This window comes from Podarcis melisellensis (genome assembly GCF_964234715.1).
Source record: "Podarcis melisellensis genome assembly, chromosome: 5".
Classification (NCBI taxonomy): domain Eukaryota; kingdom Metazoa; phylum Chordata; class Lepidosauria; order Squamata; family Lacertidae; genus Podarcis; species Podarcis melisellensis.
The window spans coordinates 92,616,594-92,637,178 of record NC_138537.1 but is presented as its reverse complement, the minus strand read 5'-3'; the positions used below and the strand labels follow the sequence as shown (position 1 = coordinate 92,637,178).

Here is a 20,585-nt window from a genome sequence, read left to right as displayed (position 1 = left end):
CTCCTACGCACCGGCCTCCCCTAAGAGTAAGTAGATAATCTGGCGGCAGGAGCTACAATTGGAAATTTTCAGCTACCCCCATGAATTTTTCTGCACTCAGAGGAAGCTGAATGCCACACAGTTAATTGGCCAGGATTTGTGTCCTGTCCTGATAGATGAGCCACCAAAACCAGCAACTTTTTCTAGAGCAGACAATGCTTATTTTTATATCATCAGAAGTAAACTTTTTTTCTGAGCATTAGAAGAAGAAGAGTTTGGATTTGATATCCTGCGTTATCACTACCCAAAGGAATCTCAAAGTGGCTAACATTCTCCTTTCCCTTCCTCCTCCACAACAAACACTCTGTGAGGAGAGTGGGGCTGAGAGACTTCAGAGAAGTGTGACTAGCCCAAGGCCACCCAGCAGCTGCATGTGGAGGAGCGGAGACGCGAACCCGGTTCACCAGATTACGAGTCCACCGCTCTTAACCACTACACCACACTGGCTCAGAGTGAAATGGGCCTCAGATTCAAATCAGAAACATAGGATCCGTCTTGGCTAGTGTTTCTATGTTCTACCTCTACAGCTGGAGGCATTATGCCTCTGAAGAAGTGTTGTTGGGAATCACAAGTGGGGACAGTTCCTGTTTGTGGGCTTCTGGTTGGCCACTGTAAGAATCTCTTAGAAACTGAGATAGGAAAGGTAGGAGCTAAATGGCACCTTAAAACCTAGGTTGGGGGCTCAACAACTGAATGTCTAGGCACACTTTTTTATAACAAGAATACAAAGCTGAAAATGAATGAACTGCAGCTAAAATATTATGTTCATTTTTCACATGGCCCAGTCCTTCTCCTGCCCACGCCCCTAATATTCTTAAGAGGGTCTCTTCTCCAGCCTTCAGAGAGTAGCTGGAAGTGGGGAGGCAGAAAAAGATCGTCCTTTCCTTCCACTCTGCAGTTTTAATCTGAAATCTTAGGCACAGTACTGCGCCCGGAGCTCAGAAACTGCTCACGCTAATGAAATTCCCTGTCGCAAAATGCGCCTAGAACAATGGGAGTTTCGAACACTGGTAAGAATAGGATGCTGGAATTGATGGCCTTTGGTCTAATTCAGCAGAGTTCTTATGTTCAATTTTCTCCTACGGAGGGCAGGTAGCAAGCTTGTCAAAGTTGACTGAATGATGGCCCTCTAAGAGAGAGAAGCATAAAAAACATACCTTTTTTAGTAGCTTATTAAACTCCTTGTTTTTTAATTCCCAAACTACCTCCAGCACTCAATTAAACATTCACCCATACTGAACTCACCCATAGAGCTCAACATTTTAGCACTGGAAGAAGTGAAAGATGGAGCACAACATTTATCCACGATTTCCTGCTGTAATAGCAAAATGGAACAGGGATGGGAAACAGTATTTCCATGCTAGGAACATCATATAGATGATCGAACACAAAGGTTATACACAAGCCGGTAAGTGTAACATCTGGAGACTCTGCCTGCCAGAACAAGCTCCAACCAGCTACATCTGGGGAGTGTGAAAAGCTTGCCCCGCAGTGGAAAACTGGAACAAGTCTGAAAGTGACACAGGGAGGGAGAAAGAGGGAGCAGACTGTAGTGTTGCATACTGCAGTCAGGTGGGCTTGCTGGAGACTGATTATATTGGCTCACTGAATCTTTCAATCCGCAATCAAATAATTTCCTATGGCTACTTAGTGAACAGCAGGATAAAAACACACACCACACAGAAAGCATGTTAGTTTCCAGGTGGAAAAGAGAGGGTTTGTTTAAATAATCAAACCGTAGGACTAAGTCTCTCAGCCAGTACAGAAATGCTGTTGTACAATCAAAGATAAAATGGATAGATATCACACCTCTTTAACAGGGCTTTACATCTAATATGGACAGCGGAAAATAGCTGTCAACCGTCCCTTATTTGGCGGCAAACTCCCTTATCCCAGCACTGTGTCCCGCTGCTGTTCCTTATTGATGATGTCCCTTAAATTTCCCGGGTTTCAAAGGAAGCAGCTCCTCTCCCTCCCTCCCTGCCGGCCAGGGAGGAGGGAGGCTCCAACTGTGTTGCTTGGCTGCATTGCTCACCCAATAAGGAGTCTAAGAACGACTGGGGGGGTGGAACTTGCATGCCTTGTGCCAATCAAATTGGCCGTGTTGCCTGGGGACTCGCCTTTGCTCAGCGCTTCCCAGTGGAGAGGTGACGATGGTTTTCCTTGCTGCATCCCCTTTGCTGGGTTGCTGCACTGTGGGAACCACCACTTGAGGCTTCGTTTGGCTGCTGGCTGGGCTTTCTGCCTTTGGCTCGGAGGGGCTCAGAAGTTGAACGTACCTGTGCTCTGAAAATCCCTTATTTTGGCTGCTGATCCCTTATTTTCGAGGCTGCTGGTCCCTTATTTTCAAATCTGTAAGTTGACAGCCATGCAGTGGACACAGATTATATAAAATATGAAGCTACTTTTAAATTATATATTTAGAGACAGGAACATAGGAAGCTGCCTTATATGGAGACAGCCCATTGGTTCGTCTTAACTCAGAGTTGTCAACATGGACTGGCCAAGGCTCTTTAGTGTCTCCGACGGGAATCTTTGCCACACACGCCTGTGGCTGCTGGGGGTTAAACCTAGGACCTTCTGCAAGCAAAGCATGCACTCTGGCACTGAGCTACAGCCCTTCCCAGGCCACCCTTTACTTTTGAAAAATGCATTGTATCTAATGGTCCACGCAAAGATGTAGCTGGGTGACAAAAGGGATTTGCAAGCACTGCTGATCAGCCGATTGGTGGCATCTGCAAAGCCTGTTCAAAACCTCTGCAGAGAGCTGCACCCGGCACTTTGAAATTAGGGTTTGAAAAGGTCATCCACAGTGCAGGGACGTAGCTAGCTATTCTGGCACCCGGAGCGGTGTGGGCGGGGTGATCCGCCTATGGGGGCACCATGGCAATCTGTGCATGGAGTCTGCCTGGATGACGTAAACCCCACGCTGCTGTTTCTGGCAGCACGGGGCCGCGAGCCACCGCGCCACTCCCAGGAGAGACGCGTGGCCTGCAGGCTAGGCCCCGTGGTAAATGCTGCCCCCCACGGTGTGCCATTTTGTCACCCCCTCAGGGATGACACCCGGGGCGGGGGGGGCACACACCCATCCCTAGGCTCCTTCCACAGCGTGCTTCAACCTGCCCGCTTTAATTTTAAACCTGACATCAAGTTTCATCCATACAGTTTAAAATTCACCTGTCAAACTTGACCCATCAGGGAGAGAAGTATCCAGCTTGCTCTCCTGATCCAAGCCCCTTCCCCTCAATTTATGGGGTAAATTCATTTTTTGACCTAACCTCGCTGTGAAAAACGGCTGTTGCACCTGCCTGCAAATCAATGCTGATTCTGCTATTGGCTTACCCCATATGTACATTTATTCAATTCAGCCAGGCATGTCCAAAGTCCGTTTTGAGGGCCTAATCTGGCCTGTCGGTCAATTTAATCCGGCCCCTGTGGCAGTATATGTCCCGGGATAAAATCCTTAAAAAAGCTCAGCAACTTCAATCCTAAAAAAATATCAACAACTTTGGTCGGCCCTTATGCATGTTGAGTTCATCAAATCTGGCCCTCTTTGAAAGAAGTTTGGGCACCCCTGAAAGCCTTTTTCTTCTCTTCTCTTCTTTTCTTTTGCCAATTTTTCAAAGCTAACAAATTGCTTTGTGGCAACTTTGTGACGTCACAGAGGTGAACCCATCCGCCAGGGATCCATGTGCTTGACTACGGCTGCAAATGTACAGAACAAAGTTTCTGGCCCTGATCCTGATTTACATTCTCTCCACAATCCTCTGATTTAGCCATGCTGATCTACCAGTAAGTCTCTGATGGAGAAGAATGGGGTCGTATTGCTGTGTCTATTTATAAACTACATTTTGATGAAATGATTGCTAGGATAAACAGAAATCACATTGTTCTGCGGAGCAGGTAACTCTTAAGAGTCAAGAAGTATCCCTCAAGCTTAGCTATCCATTTGTCCATTAAAACCCAACTGATTTATTACCCTGCATGCAACAGAGTCTGAAATGCAGACAGGAAGTTCACTCGTAGTTTACAGATCTCTTTTTGTCATAAAACCCTGAGCATAGGAATCAATCTCTCCTCTAATTTATCCATGTCACTTTCTGGGCGGAAAACTGGCGGAAGAATTGGTTTCCTCCTTAGCACAGTTTGATGAAGATTTCAACTAATTGGCTAAGGGTTTTAAGTTAACCTAAACGAATGCAGTGCATGAAAGGTTTCTTGTTTTTCTTTAATATTGGCATTTGCACCTCTCTTTTAAGTGTCTGTTCACATGGCAATGTTGTGTGGTAGTTAGCCTAGTGTCAGGCTAAGAGAGGAGAGATCTCCATTCAAATCCCCTTTCACCAATGAAACTCACTGGGTAATTCTGGGCCAGTCATTCCTGTCAGCATTATCTGTCTCAGGGGGTTGTTCCGAGAATGAAAATGGAATAAGGATGCAGCCTTAAGCTCCTGGTATTAAAGGCAGGATATCAATATTTCTAAAAGCCTCCAGATGATTGCTTGATACTTCCCAGCATGCTATTACAGAACTGTGCCCTATGTCTGGGAAACCTAGTTCACGCATAACTTGCCCTTGTGTGTTTTTAGATCCCTGTGAGAGTCCTATAAATCATAGGTAAAGGTAAAGGGACCCCGACCGTTAGGTCCAGTCATGGACGACTCTGGGATTGCGATGCTTATCTCGCTTTACTGGCCGAGGGAGCCGGCGTTTGTCCACTGACAGCTTCCGAGTCATGTGGCCAGCATGACTAAGCCACTTCTGGTGAAACCAGAGCAGCACAAGTAACGCTGTTTACCTTCCCGCCAGAGTGGTACCTATTTATCTACTTGCACTTTGAAGTGCTTTTGAACTGCTAGGTTGGCAGGAGCAGAGACCGAGCAACGGGAGCTCACCCTGTCGTGGGGATTCGAACCACCAACCTTCTGATCTGCAAGCCCTAGGCTCCGTGCTTTAGACCACAGTGCCACCCGCATCCCCATATAAATCATATGGGTGCACAAAAAGACAAGCATAGGGTAGCTCCAGGATGATAGACAAAAGTGTGGGGAAAGCCAGTGGGAAGCCTTCTTGTCAGAAGGGGGAAATGCTAATTCAAGATTGCAACCTGCTAATTCTGATTATTTTTTTTGGCACATTAAATGGATTTTCTGTAGTCTGATAAAAGCTGGGAAACACAGAAAGACAACATTTTGATGACCCCTGGGAGCATCCTTGGTTTGGAAGTCATTCTCATGGCCTCCTGCATGGAAGCACACTCTCTGTTCATGGGGGTGAAGGTGTTGATATTTCTAAGTGGAGACACCAGAGCACTCACTCCATGTTTAAAAGCATTTGTTCCTTTATTAGTGCCCTACAAGTAGTGCTGCTTCACTCACCATAAAACTTTAGCTTTCCCTTTCAAGCCCTGAGTATTCATTATCTCACACCCTAAATTACACTAATTGCCCTCTGTTTGCTGCTATTCCATCAGAAAGAAGTTACCCAGTCATTCTGAAGATAGGAAGGCAAGGCCACAGTGGGGGCCTCCTAAATCCTCCAGAGGCAGAACCCACAATTCTTTCTCACTGCCTCCAACCTTCTCAGGTGCCAGGGAAGTGAGAACAGCGGCCCAACCTGGGGTGTGTGTTTGTGTGTGGTTTGAAGCCCTGGCAAATACGCAAAGTTGCGATACTCTCAAGCCAATCAGGTGTTCAAGTCTCAGTAAGGGGAATAGGGTGGTGTTAAAAACTGCATTTCTACCACTGGCGGTGAGAGTTGGTTCAGAGAGAGATTAATTACCTTGTCTTGTTGCCTTATGCTCCCCTCCTCAAAGATTACATTAAACAACACTGAAAAAGATAGTTGAATAACTGTGTTTTTATGGTTTGCAAATAGTGTCCTAGAGATGGCTGTTTTCAGGGAATACAGCAGCATAGCTTCATCAATATTACTTGTGTATTCGAAGATAGAAAGGAATGCAAGTGAAGCATGTAGATAAACTTCCATTAGAACGTAAATAAAAAGCTGAAAGGATGCAGAAGATTGGAGAAAGGCATAAGCGTAGACAACCAACAGCAAAAAGAACCAGCAAATGTTGGTAAGACTAAAGAGGCGACACATCCATTTATAACCGGCTGTCATTTTATCCTCCCGAAACATACCTTCCTTTTTTTAGACCTCCCTTCCGCTTGCAAGGTCCTAGTGCACTGCTCCACACATTCCGAGAAGCTCATGTTACTGTGGTCGGCACTGTAATCCAGGTTGGCTAGTCTAGCCAAGGAGAGTATATAGTTACATGCTATCCTCAATATGGCCAGTTTGGATAGCTTCTGTCCATAGGAATAGCAGGGAACCTAGAAAGACCAAGAAGAGCAAATTAGGGCGGATCATCAAAACTCAACACTTGAAAGGCTACCAGGTACACCTGTTTGCTCCTGTTTCATCTTGCAAAATATCGATGGGCATGCAACAACTGCAGATGTGAAACTGTAACATTACCATAGATAGCAATAATAAAACCTCAGATGTCGAACCTCTGTGTTATACAACATGCAGCTGTTGGTAAATAAATAAATGAATAAATAATAATCACATTTCTTGCTCCTTTTATTTGCAAAGGGGTAACAATCCTGTTCTTGCTATTTTCCTGGAGAACAACTACCACTTGTTATATAGGACAAACATTACATGTATAAATAAATAGTCAGATGTTGCATATTCTACTGAATGTATGGAACTCAAGCTATTGTCCATGCATAAAACTCAGATGGGACTGCTGTGGAAACCATTGATTGACCTACATCATTCCAGGCTTGCAGCTGCAGACATCTGCCAACTGCTACAGATGCTACCATGGTGAAGCCACGAGATCAACCTAAATGTGTTGATGCCACTGCGTGATCAAAAACAACAGCCACAGCAGTTCTCAAGCACTTCTTTCAGAAGTCTGCATAACTGACCGAGGGAGGCAACAGGGCAAAAGAAATAAAGTGAAAAGCAAAATCTCTCAGACAACTTTCAGCTCTCCCCAGACCTGTTGTCTGTCTCTATGCACATTAACACAATAATATGATCATTTGCAGCTGCATAATAGCTGGGCTATACAAGATGATGCTTTAGGTTTCTTAAGTAGATTTCACATAAACGTTGGTGGTGTTACTGCTGCTTGAAGGTGTCTTAAGTGGCTACTCTAGTTCCTTTCCCTGACCATAGCCAATTTCATTTCCTAACGCCACCATAGCTAGCTCACAGGTGTGTTCAGGTGGAGTCCCTTGTTCCATTGTTCAGGGTTTCTGGGGTCTTCACCAGAAGTCTAGACTGTGACTTGTTTCCTCCACTCCACTGTCACTGTGGCCTCGGCTCTACCAAAGACTGCTACTGGAGTCCTCTCCCGCAAGCATTCGCAGCTTTCAGGTTGGCTACTCAGTCTTCATGAGCTGCCAGCCTTTGCTGCTTCCGACTCTTCCTCTCCAGGCTTCTTCGTGCCTCTTCAGAGTTCATCAAGGCTTGCCTGCCTGACCCTCATAACTGTCCTGAGCTTGGCCTTGTATTCCCTCCAGCTTGTTCTGAAGGAATTCCAAATCTCCATTGGCCTTTAATGATGGACTGATACAAATGACCACCTTTGGATGCTAGAGCTCTGTACATAAAAGGGAAAATCTTGAAAGTACACAGTTGCACCCTTAACAACAGGGACTACCACAGATTAACTGCTACTTGGAGGATTGCTGTGTACATTTGTGTTTCTCAAACAGTGGGCAGTGGGCCTCAGTGCCAAAGCCTGCCCAGAGCCTCCTCACTTGCCTGCCCAAACTCCTAAACATGTCCAGTGTCAACACGAGTAACTACTTGCATGCTGAGTAAAGGTGTCTTGGGGAAAGATGTTCAGAGGGGGAGAAAGTGTGGGAATCAGACTCTAGTTCCCATTTGCAGAGGAAGACAGCCCTGGGTCCTTTGACCCTTCAATTAGTTCTCTTTTCTCCTCCTATAAAAACCATGCAAGACAGTCTCTTTTAAAGTTTAAAGAACAAATAACCTTTACTTAGTGTACTTGCAGTTGCAGATTAAAAATATGCAGGTAAAAAGGTAAAGGTAAAGGTACCCCTGCCCGTACGGGCCAGTCGTGTCCGACTCTAGGGTTGCGCGCTCATCTCGCTCAAGAGGCCGGGAGCCGGCGCTGTCCGAAGACACTTCTGGGTCACGTGGCCAGCGTGACAAAGCTGCAGCTGGCGAGCCAGCACCAGCGCAGCACACGGAAATGCCATTTACCTTCCCGCTATAAAGCGGTACCTATTTATCTACTTGCACTTAGGGGTGCTTTCAAACTGCTAGGTGGGCAGGAGCTGGGACCGAAAGACAGGAGCTCACCCCGCCGTGGGGATTCGAACCACCGACCTTACGATCAGCAAGTCCTAGGCACTGAGGTTTTACCCACAGCGCCAAGACTGGCATTTACAGACTGGCTGGTACTCTGAGGCAGACAGTGGCACAACATAACATGCCTGCTGCTCTTACTGTTAACTGGCACAACTGTACCAATTGCCATAGCTGCCACAGAGCGCAAGACATCACAGAGTTCGACAGCTCTTGCAATGAATGCTTCACATGTGCATTTTAGATGCTAGCATCCCACCGACAGGAGGACCAAAGGAGGTGTTGAAGGAGATTAGAAAGTGAGATCCAAGGTTAGTATTTATTAACAACAAATGAATTCATAAACTGGGAATGAATATGAAAGATGCTACAGGAGGAAGAAGTGAATGTAAAAGGACCAGGGAGGAGGGAAACTGGTACATGGGCGTAACGGGGGGGGGGGGAGAGAGAGAGCAGCTGTCCCCCCACATCAAGTAAATAAATAAAAAATACTTAACTAACTGACCGACTGTGTCACAGGTAACTTGGTTCTGCTCCTCTAGCATAAAAAGTAATTATTATTACTTTTTCTTGTGAGTTTTTCTTTATACTGGGAGGGAGTAATTCAGAGCAGTGAAGAGATACTTAACCTGTTCCTACCTGGTGGGTGTTAGTTTTTTTACTGCAGGTTTCCTTTGAAAGTAATTTCCCCCTCCAGGGGCCCAGATGAATGAATGGGAGAGCAGACATACATCTGGAACCCTGTGGGGAAGACGTAGGTTGGACAATGGTATATCAAGTGGGAAAGTGACCACAGGGGAAGAATTAAGCATTCCCTGCTGCCAAAGCTTCTCTGTTCCATACTGGTCTGCTACTGATTTTTTTTTTGGGTGGGTGGGGAAGCTTTTTCAGGGAGAGTTACATATCTGAATATGTAACATCTAGTTCAGCTCTCCGAATTTCCTCCTTTGGAGATGAATTAAATCAAGTCTTTGAAGCTTACTCTACATGAGTTTCTTACAGAAGATTTGAAACACATGGTTTGCATTCCCCCCCCCCCCTACATAGACATGTTATCTGTGCAGGAAATTCACCATATCTAAAAATTTGAAGGAACCCACAAAGTAGGTATGCTGAAAATACTCAAAGGGGTGGGGGGGGGGAAGCATGCAGCAATGTGCTCAAAACAAATAATGTTGTTGTTCTGCAAATGAAGTCTTCCAAAACAAATCTTAGCTTCCAACACAAATCTTGGTTTATCTGGAGAGAAACAAACCATGAAGATTTGTTTGCATATGATGCCAAGCTTAGACTTATGGTTTGTTGCTCCTGGCTTGAAGTGCAAAGCAAAACATGAGGAGTTCAGCAGCATGCAGTCGCGCACTGTAAGCCATGTTCACAGTAAGCCATGGTTTTTGGCAGGGATGTTGTTGTTCTTTAGTCGTTTCGTCGTGTCCGACTCTTCATTACCCCATGGACCAGAGCACACCAGGCACTCCTGTCTTCCACTGCCTCCCGCAGTTTGGTCAAACTCATGCTGGTAGCTTCGAGAACACTGCCCAACCATCTCGTCCTCTGTCGTCCCTTTCTCCTTGTGCCCTCCATCTTTCCCAACATCAGGGTCTTTCCCAGGGAGTCTCCTCTTCTCATGAGGTGGCCAAAGTATTGGAGCCTCAGCTTCACGATCTGTCCTTCCAGTGAGCACTCAGGGCTGATTTCCTTCAGAATGGAGAGGTTGGATCTTCTTGCAGTCCATGGGACTCTCAAGAGTCTCCTCCAGCACCATAATTCAAAAGCATCAATTCTTCGGCGATCAGCCTTCTTGATGGTCCAGCTCTCACTTCCACACATCACTACTGGGAGGGATGGAGAACCTCAAATCCAGGGGCCAAAACTGCCTCCCCCCAGTTTATCTTTCTATGGCACTTGGAACTCTTCCCACACCACACTTCTCACCGGCCCTGCTTCTCACTCACCCTGCTCCTGAACTCTGATAATGCTCTTGCTTCTCTAGATGGGAGATAGAGAGGGGAGTGTCAGCGGATGTGGAGACTTGCCCATTGTACGAAAGTAAAATGTGCGCTTGGTGACTCCGTCCACCGCTGTCCCATGGCCTGCGAAGATTGCACAGAAGGGAATGTGACCTCCCCAGACTGAAGAAGCTTCTCCATCCCTTGTTTATGACTTTCCATGATGCGTAAATTTGGTTAGTATCTCCCTTCCAGCCAGCAACATCAACAGTTTATCAAACTGTATGGAATATTCCTTCTGCTACAGGGGATGTAGAAAATCACTTGACAGGCATGGACAAGGAGACAGGGCTAGAGTTTTGTGGCAATTTTATCATAATCTGCTTTAATTGGTAAGTAAGATCATGGCCACTGGTCCCATCACCTCCTGGAAAGTAGAAGGGGAAGAAATGGAGGCAGTGAGAGATTTTACTTTCTTGGGCTCCATGATCACTGCAGATGGTGACAGCAGCCACGGAATTAAAAGACGCCTGCTTCTTGGGAGAAAAGCAATGACAAACCTAGACAGCATCTTAAAAAGCAGAGACATCACCTTGCCGACAAAGGTCCGCATAGTAAAAGCCATGGTTTTCCCAGTAGAGATGTATGGAAGTGAGAGCTGGACCATAAAGAAGGCTGGTCGCCAAAGAATTGATGCTTTCGAATTATGGTGCTGGAGGAGACTCTTGAGAGTCCCATGGACTGCAAGAAGATCCAACCTATCCATTCTTAAGGAAATCAGCCCTGAGTGCTCACTGGAAGGACAGATCCTGAAGCTGAGGCTCCAATACTTTGGCCACCTCATGAGAAGAGAAGACTCCCTGGAAAAGACCCTGATGTTGGGAAAGATGGAGGGCACAAGGAGAAAGGGACGACAGAGGACGAGATGGTTGGATAGTGTTCTCGAAGCTACCAGCATGAGTTTGACCAAACTGTGGGAGGCAGTGGAAGACAGGAGGGCCTGGCGTGCTCTTGTCCATGGGGTCACAAAGAGTCGGACACGACTAAACAACAACAACAAGTTGTCACAGAAAAAAAAAATCAGTCACAACATCAAAATCCCATGCTGAGCTTCTGCTCTTTCTGGAGAGCCTCTCTTATGCAGAGCAGGGAACTTGTGGCTCTCAGGATGTTGTCTGACCACAACTCCCATTATTCCCAAACACTGGCCAAGCTGGCAAGGTCCCATGGGATCTGCTGCTCAACAACATTTGGAAGGCAATCTTCTAGCAACTTCAGAGTTGACTCTGCAGAGTCAAAATAGGTAAGAGGTATATTAAACTGTTGAAAGAATATGCAAGATTTGAAGCTACAGAAACAGTAATAATAATAATAATAATAATAATAATAATAATAATTTATTATTTATACCCCGCCCATCTGGCTGGGCCTCCCCAGCCACTCTGGGCGGCTTCCATAAAAACCAAAAATACAGTAAAATAGCACACGTTAAAAACTTCCCTGAACAGGGCTGCCTTAAGATGTCTTCTGAATGTCAGGTAGTTGTTTATCGCTTTGACATCTGCTGGAAGGGCGTTCCACAGGGTGGGCGCCACTACCGAGAAGGCCCTCTGCCTGGTTCCCTGTAGCTTTGCTTCTCGCAATGAGGGAACCGCCAGAAGGCCCTCGGCGCTGGACCTCAGCGTCCGGGCAGAATGATGGGGGTAGAGACGCTCCTTCAGGTATACTGGACCGAGGCCGTTTAGGGCTTTAAAGGTCAACATCAACACTTTGAATTGTGCTCGGAAACATACTGGGAGCCAATGTAGGTCTTTCAAGACCGGTGTTATATGGTCTCGGCGGCCGCTCCCAGTCACCAGTCTAGCTGCCGCATTCTGGATTAGTTGTAGTTTCCGAGTCACCTTCAAAGGTAGCCCCACGTAGAGTGCATTGCAGTAGTCCAAGCGGGAGATAACCAGAGCATGCACCACTCTGGCGAGACAGTCCGCAGGCAGATAGGGTCTCAGCCTATGTACCAGATGGAGCTGGTAAACAGCTGCCCTGGACACAGTAGTAGAAAGGACAGGTAATTTGTGCTCAGTTATGAATACAGCAAAGCAACATCCATGCACATGTAAATACTTCCAAGAAAATAGCTAGACCACAAACCATTTAGCACATCAAAAGCTGTACTTAAGTCAGTAGGGTATTAATTACTGTTGTAACAAGCCAAGATTCCTATTCAGCTCATTGTTCTTGGTTTTTCACAAGGTTTATACACAGGGTTGTTTATAAAGTCCTTGATGTGATTAAAACATTGAAATGTTACTAAACTGAGATAAAGCAGCCATTCTACTTACTATATTAGGTTGTTTAACTGCTTTTTCTGTTTATGCAACAAAACCTTAATTCTGATGTGGCTAAAGGTGAACATCTGCCATATTACACAACAACAAGTAAGATGTGTTTCAACCTTTGCAAAATAGAACTAAATGATGGCTCTTCTTAGATGTTATGGGGTCTGTATAGCTGTAGCCAAGTCAGATCTTCCCCAATATGTCTCCTTGTTGGACAGGGACCGCCTTCAAAGGCAACATCGGCTCCTTCCCACAACTAACCTCCTTCAGTGATTCTCCTGTCACACAAAAAAACAGTTGTGTGAGAGCAAGTGTGGGGCTGCACTCACTTGCCCCTCATTTCCCATTCACACGAAGCACAGAACCTCCTTGTTGTGGGGGTAGGCTTTCCAGTCATCCCAGCATTGAGCATCAACTGATGTGTGTGTGTGTGGGGGGGTCTATCCTGCTTGGTTACTATCTAGCCCACCCGTGCTGGCCAACTTTACCAGATGGGCACGTTCACCCACGTGCCAATCATCACCTGATGTCATTGTGATAGCTGATAATGCAAAGTTGTCAGAATTAGTCCACAGGGGATGACAAAGATTTGGCCTGCTGGGCCACAAAGGTTCCTCATCTTTAATTTAAAAGTCCCCAGACCAACAGTCCATGTCAATCTTGTAGAACCAATTTCAAGTAACGACTGAAACCACCATAGCATAGTGTTGCTAAGTCAGTTTTTGCCATGCAGTTTTTGCAGCTTTTCAGAATGCTTCAGTCTGAATAAAGAGAAGTCGGCTGTGGTTGGCAGTAAAAAGCTAGTGCCAACGGTACTGCCAAACTGCTGGGGCACATCTGCAACTATTTCCAGAATGTTCATTCTATAAAAGGTAAAGGGACCCCTGACCATTAGGTCCAGTCGCAGATGACTCTGGGGTTGCGGCACTCATCTCGCTTTATTGGCCGAGGGGGCCGGAGTACAGTTTCCGGGTCATGTGGCCAGCATGACTAAGCTGCTTCTGGCGAACCAGAGCAGTGCACGGAAACGCCGTTTACCTTCCTGCCAGAGTGGTACCTATTTATCTACTTGCACTTTGATGTGCTTTCAAACTGCTAGATTGGCAGCAGAAGAGACCAAGCAACAGGAGCTCACCCTGTCGTGGGGATTCGAACCGCCAAGCTTCTGACCGGCAAGCCCTAGGCTCTGTGGTTTAGACCACAGTGCCACCCATGTCCCTCAACCACTGACTTAGGGAGAAGCATTCAAGCAGTAATCATCTTCATGACAACCAATCAGTCTTCTTAGCAAAACGATTGTGCATGTACCATGTCCAAGCAGATAAAAGCAGATAAAGTAGAGGGAACAGGCAAGCCTGCTGTCTGAATGAGCATTCATCTACTGATATACTAGGGAAATTTGCAACATTCAGTTGCAGCGGGGTTCTTTCCCTGGAAGAATTTGCTGTTCTTCACTGCTGAAGTTTGTCTTTGCCAAAGCCTGTACACCACAGTATAGGTACTGACTACAGACAGAATGATAATGTTCTTGGCTCTTCTTTCCTTACACTTCCTTCCAATATATCCACATATATATTTGTATCCACACTTCGCACAGAGCCAAGCATAACATATGACCAAAGTTTGCAAAAGACTTTGCAAAAAACCCCCACTAAACAGCAATTCCCTGCCCCCCACCCCACAAAGGCTCACTGCTTTCAGACAATTTAAAATAAGAAGGGAGGGAGACAGGGAGAGAGATAGGGAGGAGGAACTTAAGTCTTTTTGAGGTTCACAGGAAGCAGGTATACCTTTTTCAAGAGTATGGGTCTAAGACCAGCAGGTTAAACTTCAGGACAGCTTGGTGACCTTTATGAGCTGGATTCACGCTACTCTCTCAGACAGTGTTCATTCAGAAAAGTTTACTATGTGATATTGTGTCTTAAATAGGAACAAATTTCCTATTTCGCCTTGGGATTTATTTCTTGTTTAGGCTTGTGGCTGGGTCTTTCTTTGGAAGCTCAAATATGGTTTACATCGAGGGTGAAAAACCTGCAGCTCTCCAGGCATTGGACATCCAATTCCCATCAACCCCAGCCTGTGTGACCAAGGATGATGGATACTGTAGTCCAATGACACCAGGAGGCCACAGGTTCCCCATCCTTGCCTTGAATGGAGCTTAATCCCAGAAATCTCCACCAAGGTACAGGATCATAATTTCAGAGCTTCAAAAATGCTTCAGAATCAGGTGCTCCGAAAGTCCCAGTGCTGAAGGCAATTTATCAAGCCACTTCCTCCTACAGGTGATGAGATAGCAAGAGAAGTCATTTGAGTGTTCAATTGTTCAATGAGTGTTCATTGATGCCCACAGGAACGTCTCCACCCCCATCGTTCAGCCCAGACACTGAGATCCAGCTCCAAGGGCCTTCTGGCGGTTCCCTCATTGCGAGAAGTGAGGTTACAGGGAACCAGGCAGAGGGCCTTCTCAGTAGTGGCGCCCACACTCCCTTCAGATGTGAAGGAAATAAGCAGCTATCCTATCTTTAAAAGACATCAGAAGGCAGCCCTGTTTAGGGAGGTTTAGGGAAGCATACTATTTAATGCTGTATTGTTTTTAACACTTGATTGGAAGCCGCCCAGAGTGGCTAGGGAAACTCAGCCAGATGGGCGGGGTATAAATAAATTATTATGATTATGATTATTATTATTAGCAAGCATAATACAATGTCCCATCAGAGATCCTGCTTTTCAATGGCACATGAATTGTCATTCTTGCAGTCAGTGTTAGGCAACAGCTAAAGTATATTGACAGAAAAAGTCAATACAAATGTTCCTCATCCTCAGCAGTTATGCTTTTACCTATCTGCTGAGAAGCAGAAAAATAGAATCACAGGACTGATTGGAAGGAACCCTGAGGGTCATCAAGTCCAACCCCCTACAATGCAGGAATCTCAACTAAATCATCCATGACATGTGGCCATCCAACCTCTGCTTAAAAACCTCAAAGGAGGGAGAGTCCACCACCTCCCGAGGGAGTCCGTTGCACTGTTGAACAGCTCTTGCTGCCAGAAAGTTCATTCTGATGTTTAGTCGAATCTCCTTTCTTGTAACTTGAATCCACTGGCTTGGGTTCTACCCTTCAGAGCAAGACGGAACAAGCTTACTCCATCTTCCATCTGGCAGCCCTTTAGATATTTGAAGATGGCTCTCACATCTCCTTTTAGTCTCCTCTTTATCAAGCTTGTTGTTGTTGTTTAGTTGTGTCCAACTCTTCGTGACCCCATGGACCAGAGCACGCCAGGCACTCCTGTCTTCCACTGCCTCCCGCAGTTTGGTCAAACTCATGCTGGTAGCTTCGAGAACACTGTCCAACCATCTTGTCCTCTGTCGTCCCCTTCTCCTTGTGCCCTCCATCTTTCCCAACATCAGGGTCTTTTCCAGGGAGTCTTCTCTTCTCATGAGGGGGCCAAAGTATTGGAGCCTCAGCTTCAGGATCTGTCCTTCCAGTGAGCACTCAGGGCTGATTTCCTTAAGAATGGAGAGGTTTGATCTGCTTGCAATCCATGGGACTCTCAAGAGTCTCCTCCAGCACCATAATTCAAAAGCATCCATTCTTCGGTGATCAGCCTTCTTTATGGTCCAGCTTTCACTTCCATACATCACTACTGGGAAAACCCTTTATCAAGCTAAACATACCAAACTCCTTCAACTGTTCCTCATAAGGCTTGGTTTCCACACCCTTGATCATCTTTGCACACACTCTAGCTTGTGAATATCCTTCTTGGATTGTGGTGCCCAGAACCGTGCACATGACTCCAGCTCGGGTCTGACCAAGGCAGAATAGCAGTAAATGTGGATCACAGCATTCCTTTTGGTCATTTTTGGATTTTAATAACTTAATGTGGTGACTGGACATGACATTTGTGGTCTTTGACCAGGCAGTGAGTACCACTTCAAATGCTATCCAAAGTGTTGGATATCTCTTTCTCATTTAGGATCTTCATTTTAACTTGAGGATCCCATCCAAGAGGGAATGGAAATCTGTTTTCTGGTGTCAAGAGGCTCTTATAAACAGAGAATTTGGCTGAAATTCAATGTATGCAGTTCAGTCTTACATTTATTTTTTCTTTGCTTTTAACTTGTGTTTCTATCTTATTATTATGCTATTGTTTGGTTTTGTTTCTATATTGTACACCACTGCGATATTTCTTATCACATGGTGGTACATCAATATTTTCATAAATAAATAAAACTCCCGTCTGCCCCGGGGAATGTGGCTGTTTTGAACTAAACTTCCCCATCAACTCTAGCACAGTACAGGAGCTGTAGTCTAAAATACCAGGTTTTAAATGTCCACACGAGCTCTGTTTTCGTGGCACAAGTCGCAAAAATGCAATTAATGACCAATACAGATACTGATATTAAGCCTTGGCCATTGTCTGCGAGGACTGGTAGGAGATGGTGTCGAACAGCCTGGTTCTAAACAATACTTCCTAAAATTGTGTGGGAGACAAGCAGAGGGAACAAGCTTGTTTTCTCCTGCTCTGGAGGGTAGGATGGCTTCAAGTTACAATAAGGGAGTTTCTGAAGAAACATCAGGAAGAACTTTCTGACAGTAAGACCTGTTCCAAGGTGAAACGGTCTCCAAGAGAAGGTTGTGGTCTCTCCTTCCTTGGAGGTTTTTAAGCAGAGGTCAGATGGCCATCTGTCTTGGATACTTTGGCTAAGATTCCTGCTTTGCAGGGGGTTGGACTAGATGACCCTTGGAGGCCCTTCTAACTCTACAATTCTATGATCTCCCATCATCCCTGACCATTGGCCATATTGGCTGGAGTGGATGAGGCCAATAATATCCTGGAGGGCACCATGTTGGAGCCAGTGTAGTGTAGTGGTTAAGAGCGGTGGACTCGTAATCTGGTGAACCGGGTTCGCTTCCCCGCTCCTCCACATTCAGTTGCTGGGTGACCTTGGGCCAGTCACACTTCTCTGAAGTCTCTCAGCCTCACTCACCACACAGAGTGTTTGTTGTGGGGGAGGAAGGGAAAGGAGAATGTTAGCCGCTTTGAGACTCCTTCGGGTAGTGATAAAGCGGGTTATCAAATCCAAACTCAAATCCAAACACACACCTACACACACAATCCAAGGGGGAGACAGGATTTTTAACAAATACAACTTGGATTTCCTAGCTTGCCCCCCTCTCTCACACACACACACAAACACACACCCTTGGAAAACATGTTATGAGCACAGAGCTGGCCAACTGACAGGAAAGTGTATTTGATTAACAGGAAAATATAATTTTCACCTAGCATGAGACCCGTGTGAACTTTTGATAATAGCAATGCTTCATCCAAGTTGAGTTTTTTGGCATGGGATGGGGGGGGGGGGAAGGCAATTACAGGTCAACGCAAATCACAGTGTCAAGCCGAGAGCCACATACCATTCATTGTTCAAGCATCCTAGGAGAGAACCCAACGTTCTTTCGGAGCTTTCTACCCAAGCAAAACAGCCCCTTCCCTGCAACCCAATACAGTAATCAGATTAAGAATTAAGACCAACATCTCGTGAGCAAAACGTTGAACGGCCCTTGGGCGACGTTGCGTGTTGTAAAGGTCACCAACGAGTAATCTGCTTCTGCGTTTCACTCTTACATCTCTTTAAAAAAAGAACCAATTATGGAAGTTGGACTGATTTGAGCACAGCTTGGCAACTGCTGTAACAGGGGTGCTAAGTTGAATAAAATATTGGGAGGGGGAAGTAAGTCCTACCCCACATAATCACATGACGGGGTGCATCGACACCATATGAATGAACTGTTTTGGGGGAGAGGCCCCCTCAAATATTTTATTGGGGGGACCAGAAGGGCCTCAGCTCCTAGGAGCTGACTCCTATGTGCTGTAGGGTCCAACCTGAGTTTACCAGGACCCTAGCAGAGGGGTCAGGATTTGGGCGCTATCCTGCAGGGAGGAGCTTGGGAAGAGAGCTCTGACCCAAGGTGTACACCCCCCCAGTGGCGTAGCGTGGGGGGTGCAGGGGGGGCCGGCCACACCGGGCGCAACATCTGGGGGTTAGGGTTAGGGGGCGCAAATCCACGGGTTAGGGGGCGCAAATCCACGGGTTAGGGGGCGCAAATCCATGGGTTAGGGGGCGCAAATCCACGGGTTAGGGGGCGCAAATCCACGGGTTAGGGGGCGCAAATCCATGGGTTAGGGGGCGCAAATCCACGGGTTAGGGGGCGCAAATCCATGGGTTAGGGGGTCAAATTCACGGGTTAGGGGGCGCAAATTCACCGGTTAGGGGGCGCAAATTCACGGGTTAGGGGGCGCAAATCCACGGGTTAGGGGGTGCAAATTACTTGCCTTGCCCCGGGTGCTGACAACCCACGCTACGCCACTGCACCCACCCCCAAGAAAAATAAGCTGAAATAAGCAAGGCACTTAGTTCCATAGGGTTGTCACGCCAAAGCGCTCTATCTTAGTTAGTGGTATGGGATTTCCCGTTTTTGTTTTTCCCCCCTTCCAATTTCAGGGCTCTCTGGACCCTGGTTTTAAGGTTAGGGCTTTGCCCTTCAAAGGCGCACAGAGACGACAAGCGTTCCTCTGAGCATACGCAGAGCGCCCGCTGCTTCTCAGCCTGGGGTCTCGCCTCGTGCACCCGAGGGGGGGGGGGTCCCTGCCGCTTACCTGTTTCCTCAGAGCCTCGAAGGCGGCGCTGATGGTGTGCACGCGGGTCCTCTCGCGGGCGTTGGCCAGCAGCCGCCTCGTCTGCTGGATGGCGCGGATCTCCGGGGACGCTCCCGCCGCCTCGCCCGCCCGCCGCCCGGGCGACAGCGACGCCTCGCCGCCACCGCCATAAATCGGGACGCGCGAAACGGGCGGGAAGGGGCTCTCGAGCGGCCGGCACGCCATAACCCGGGTCGGCGGCAAGCCGGGGTCGGCGAAAGGCTGGCCGCCGCCCCCCAGACGGAGCGGCCCCTCGACGTCTTCCCTCGACGGGCGCGCGTGAGGCGCCAGCAGCCCCGCGGGGAAGGCGCCTTTCCTCGCCTCAGCGCTCGCCTCGCCGCCCCCGTCCGGAGCCGCGCGGGAGCTCCGTCCGGCGCTGAGGCGCTGCTTGGCGGGCTCTTTGCTCCTCTTCCTGTGGAGCTTCTGGACGCAGAGGCGCCCCCAGCGCTCCTCGTCGCCGGCCAGCGGCAGGTTCCTCATGGCGGGAGCCGCCTCGCCTCGCGCTCTGCCCGGCGACGCTGCGGTGCCCGAGCCCCAGCCGGATCAGCGCGTCATCTGGAGTCCCCGCCGCGCCGCCAGCCTCGCTGCGGAATGCGCGCCGCGGCGGAGAGACCCATCTGTGTTTGCTTAGCCGCCGGTGACACAGGAGCCCCTCGGGCGGGAGCAGTCGGCTCGCCGGCGGCCTCGGGCCAGCAGGACGCCCGCCCGCCCGCCCGCGCTGCCCTGCCGGTGCCCGAAGGAGCAGGAAGCGCTGCCCGAACAGCTGCGCTGCCCGTCGCTCTCCCGCTTTGGGCTCATGTTATTGCAGCGCGCCGATTAAAGGCAGGCGCCTCCCCGCCGCTCCCTGGGATTCCCGCCCCGCCGCCGCCGAATCATCTCCCTTTTTCAAGGTCCAAGGGCTGATAAGAATGAATGGCAGATGGCCGGGGTCGCCCAGGGTGGGCTGCAAACTGGGGGGTGGGCTGTAAGAGGTGGGAGGGGGTGTTTGACAGCCAGTGGCGTAGCGTGGGTTGTCAGCACCCGGGGCAAGGCAAGTAATTTGCGCCCCCTAACCCGTGGATTTGCACCCCCTAACCCGTGGATTTGCGCCCCCCAACCCGTGGATTTGCACCCCCTAACCCGTGGATTTGCGCCCCCTAACCCGTGGATTTGCACCCCCTAACCCGTGGATTTGCGCCCCCTAACCTGTGGATTTGTGCATCCTA

At 47.9% G+C, this 20,585-nt stretch overlaps 1 protein-coding gene across 1 annotated transcript in view; it reads right to left on the bottom strand.

The window, feature by feature from the left end:
- Positions 1–20,096, bottom strand: part of ATOH8 (atonal bHLH transcription factor 8) — a 31,836-nt gene extending 11,740 nt beyond the window's left edge. The window contains exons 1-2 of the mRNA XM_081911896.1: positions 19,342–20,096; positions 6,183–6,374 (exon numbers count right to left, since the gene is read on the bottom strand). Coding sequence (XP_081768022.1) covers positions 6,183–6,374; positions 19,342–19,860 — 711 coding nt within the window. The 5' untranslated portion in view covers positions 19,861–20,096. The remainder of the gene's footprint in view (positions 1–6,182; positions 6,375–19,341) is intronic.
- Positions 20,097–20,585: the final 489 nt, after the last annotated feature.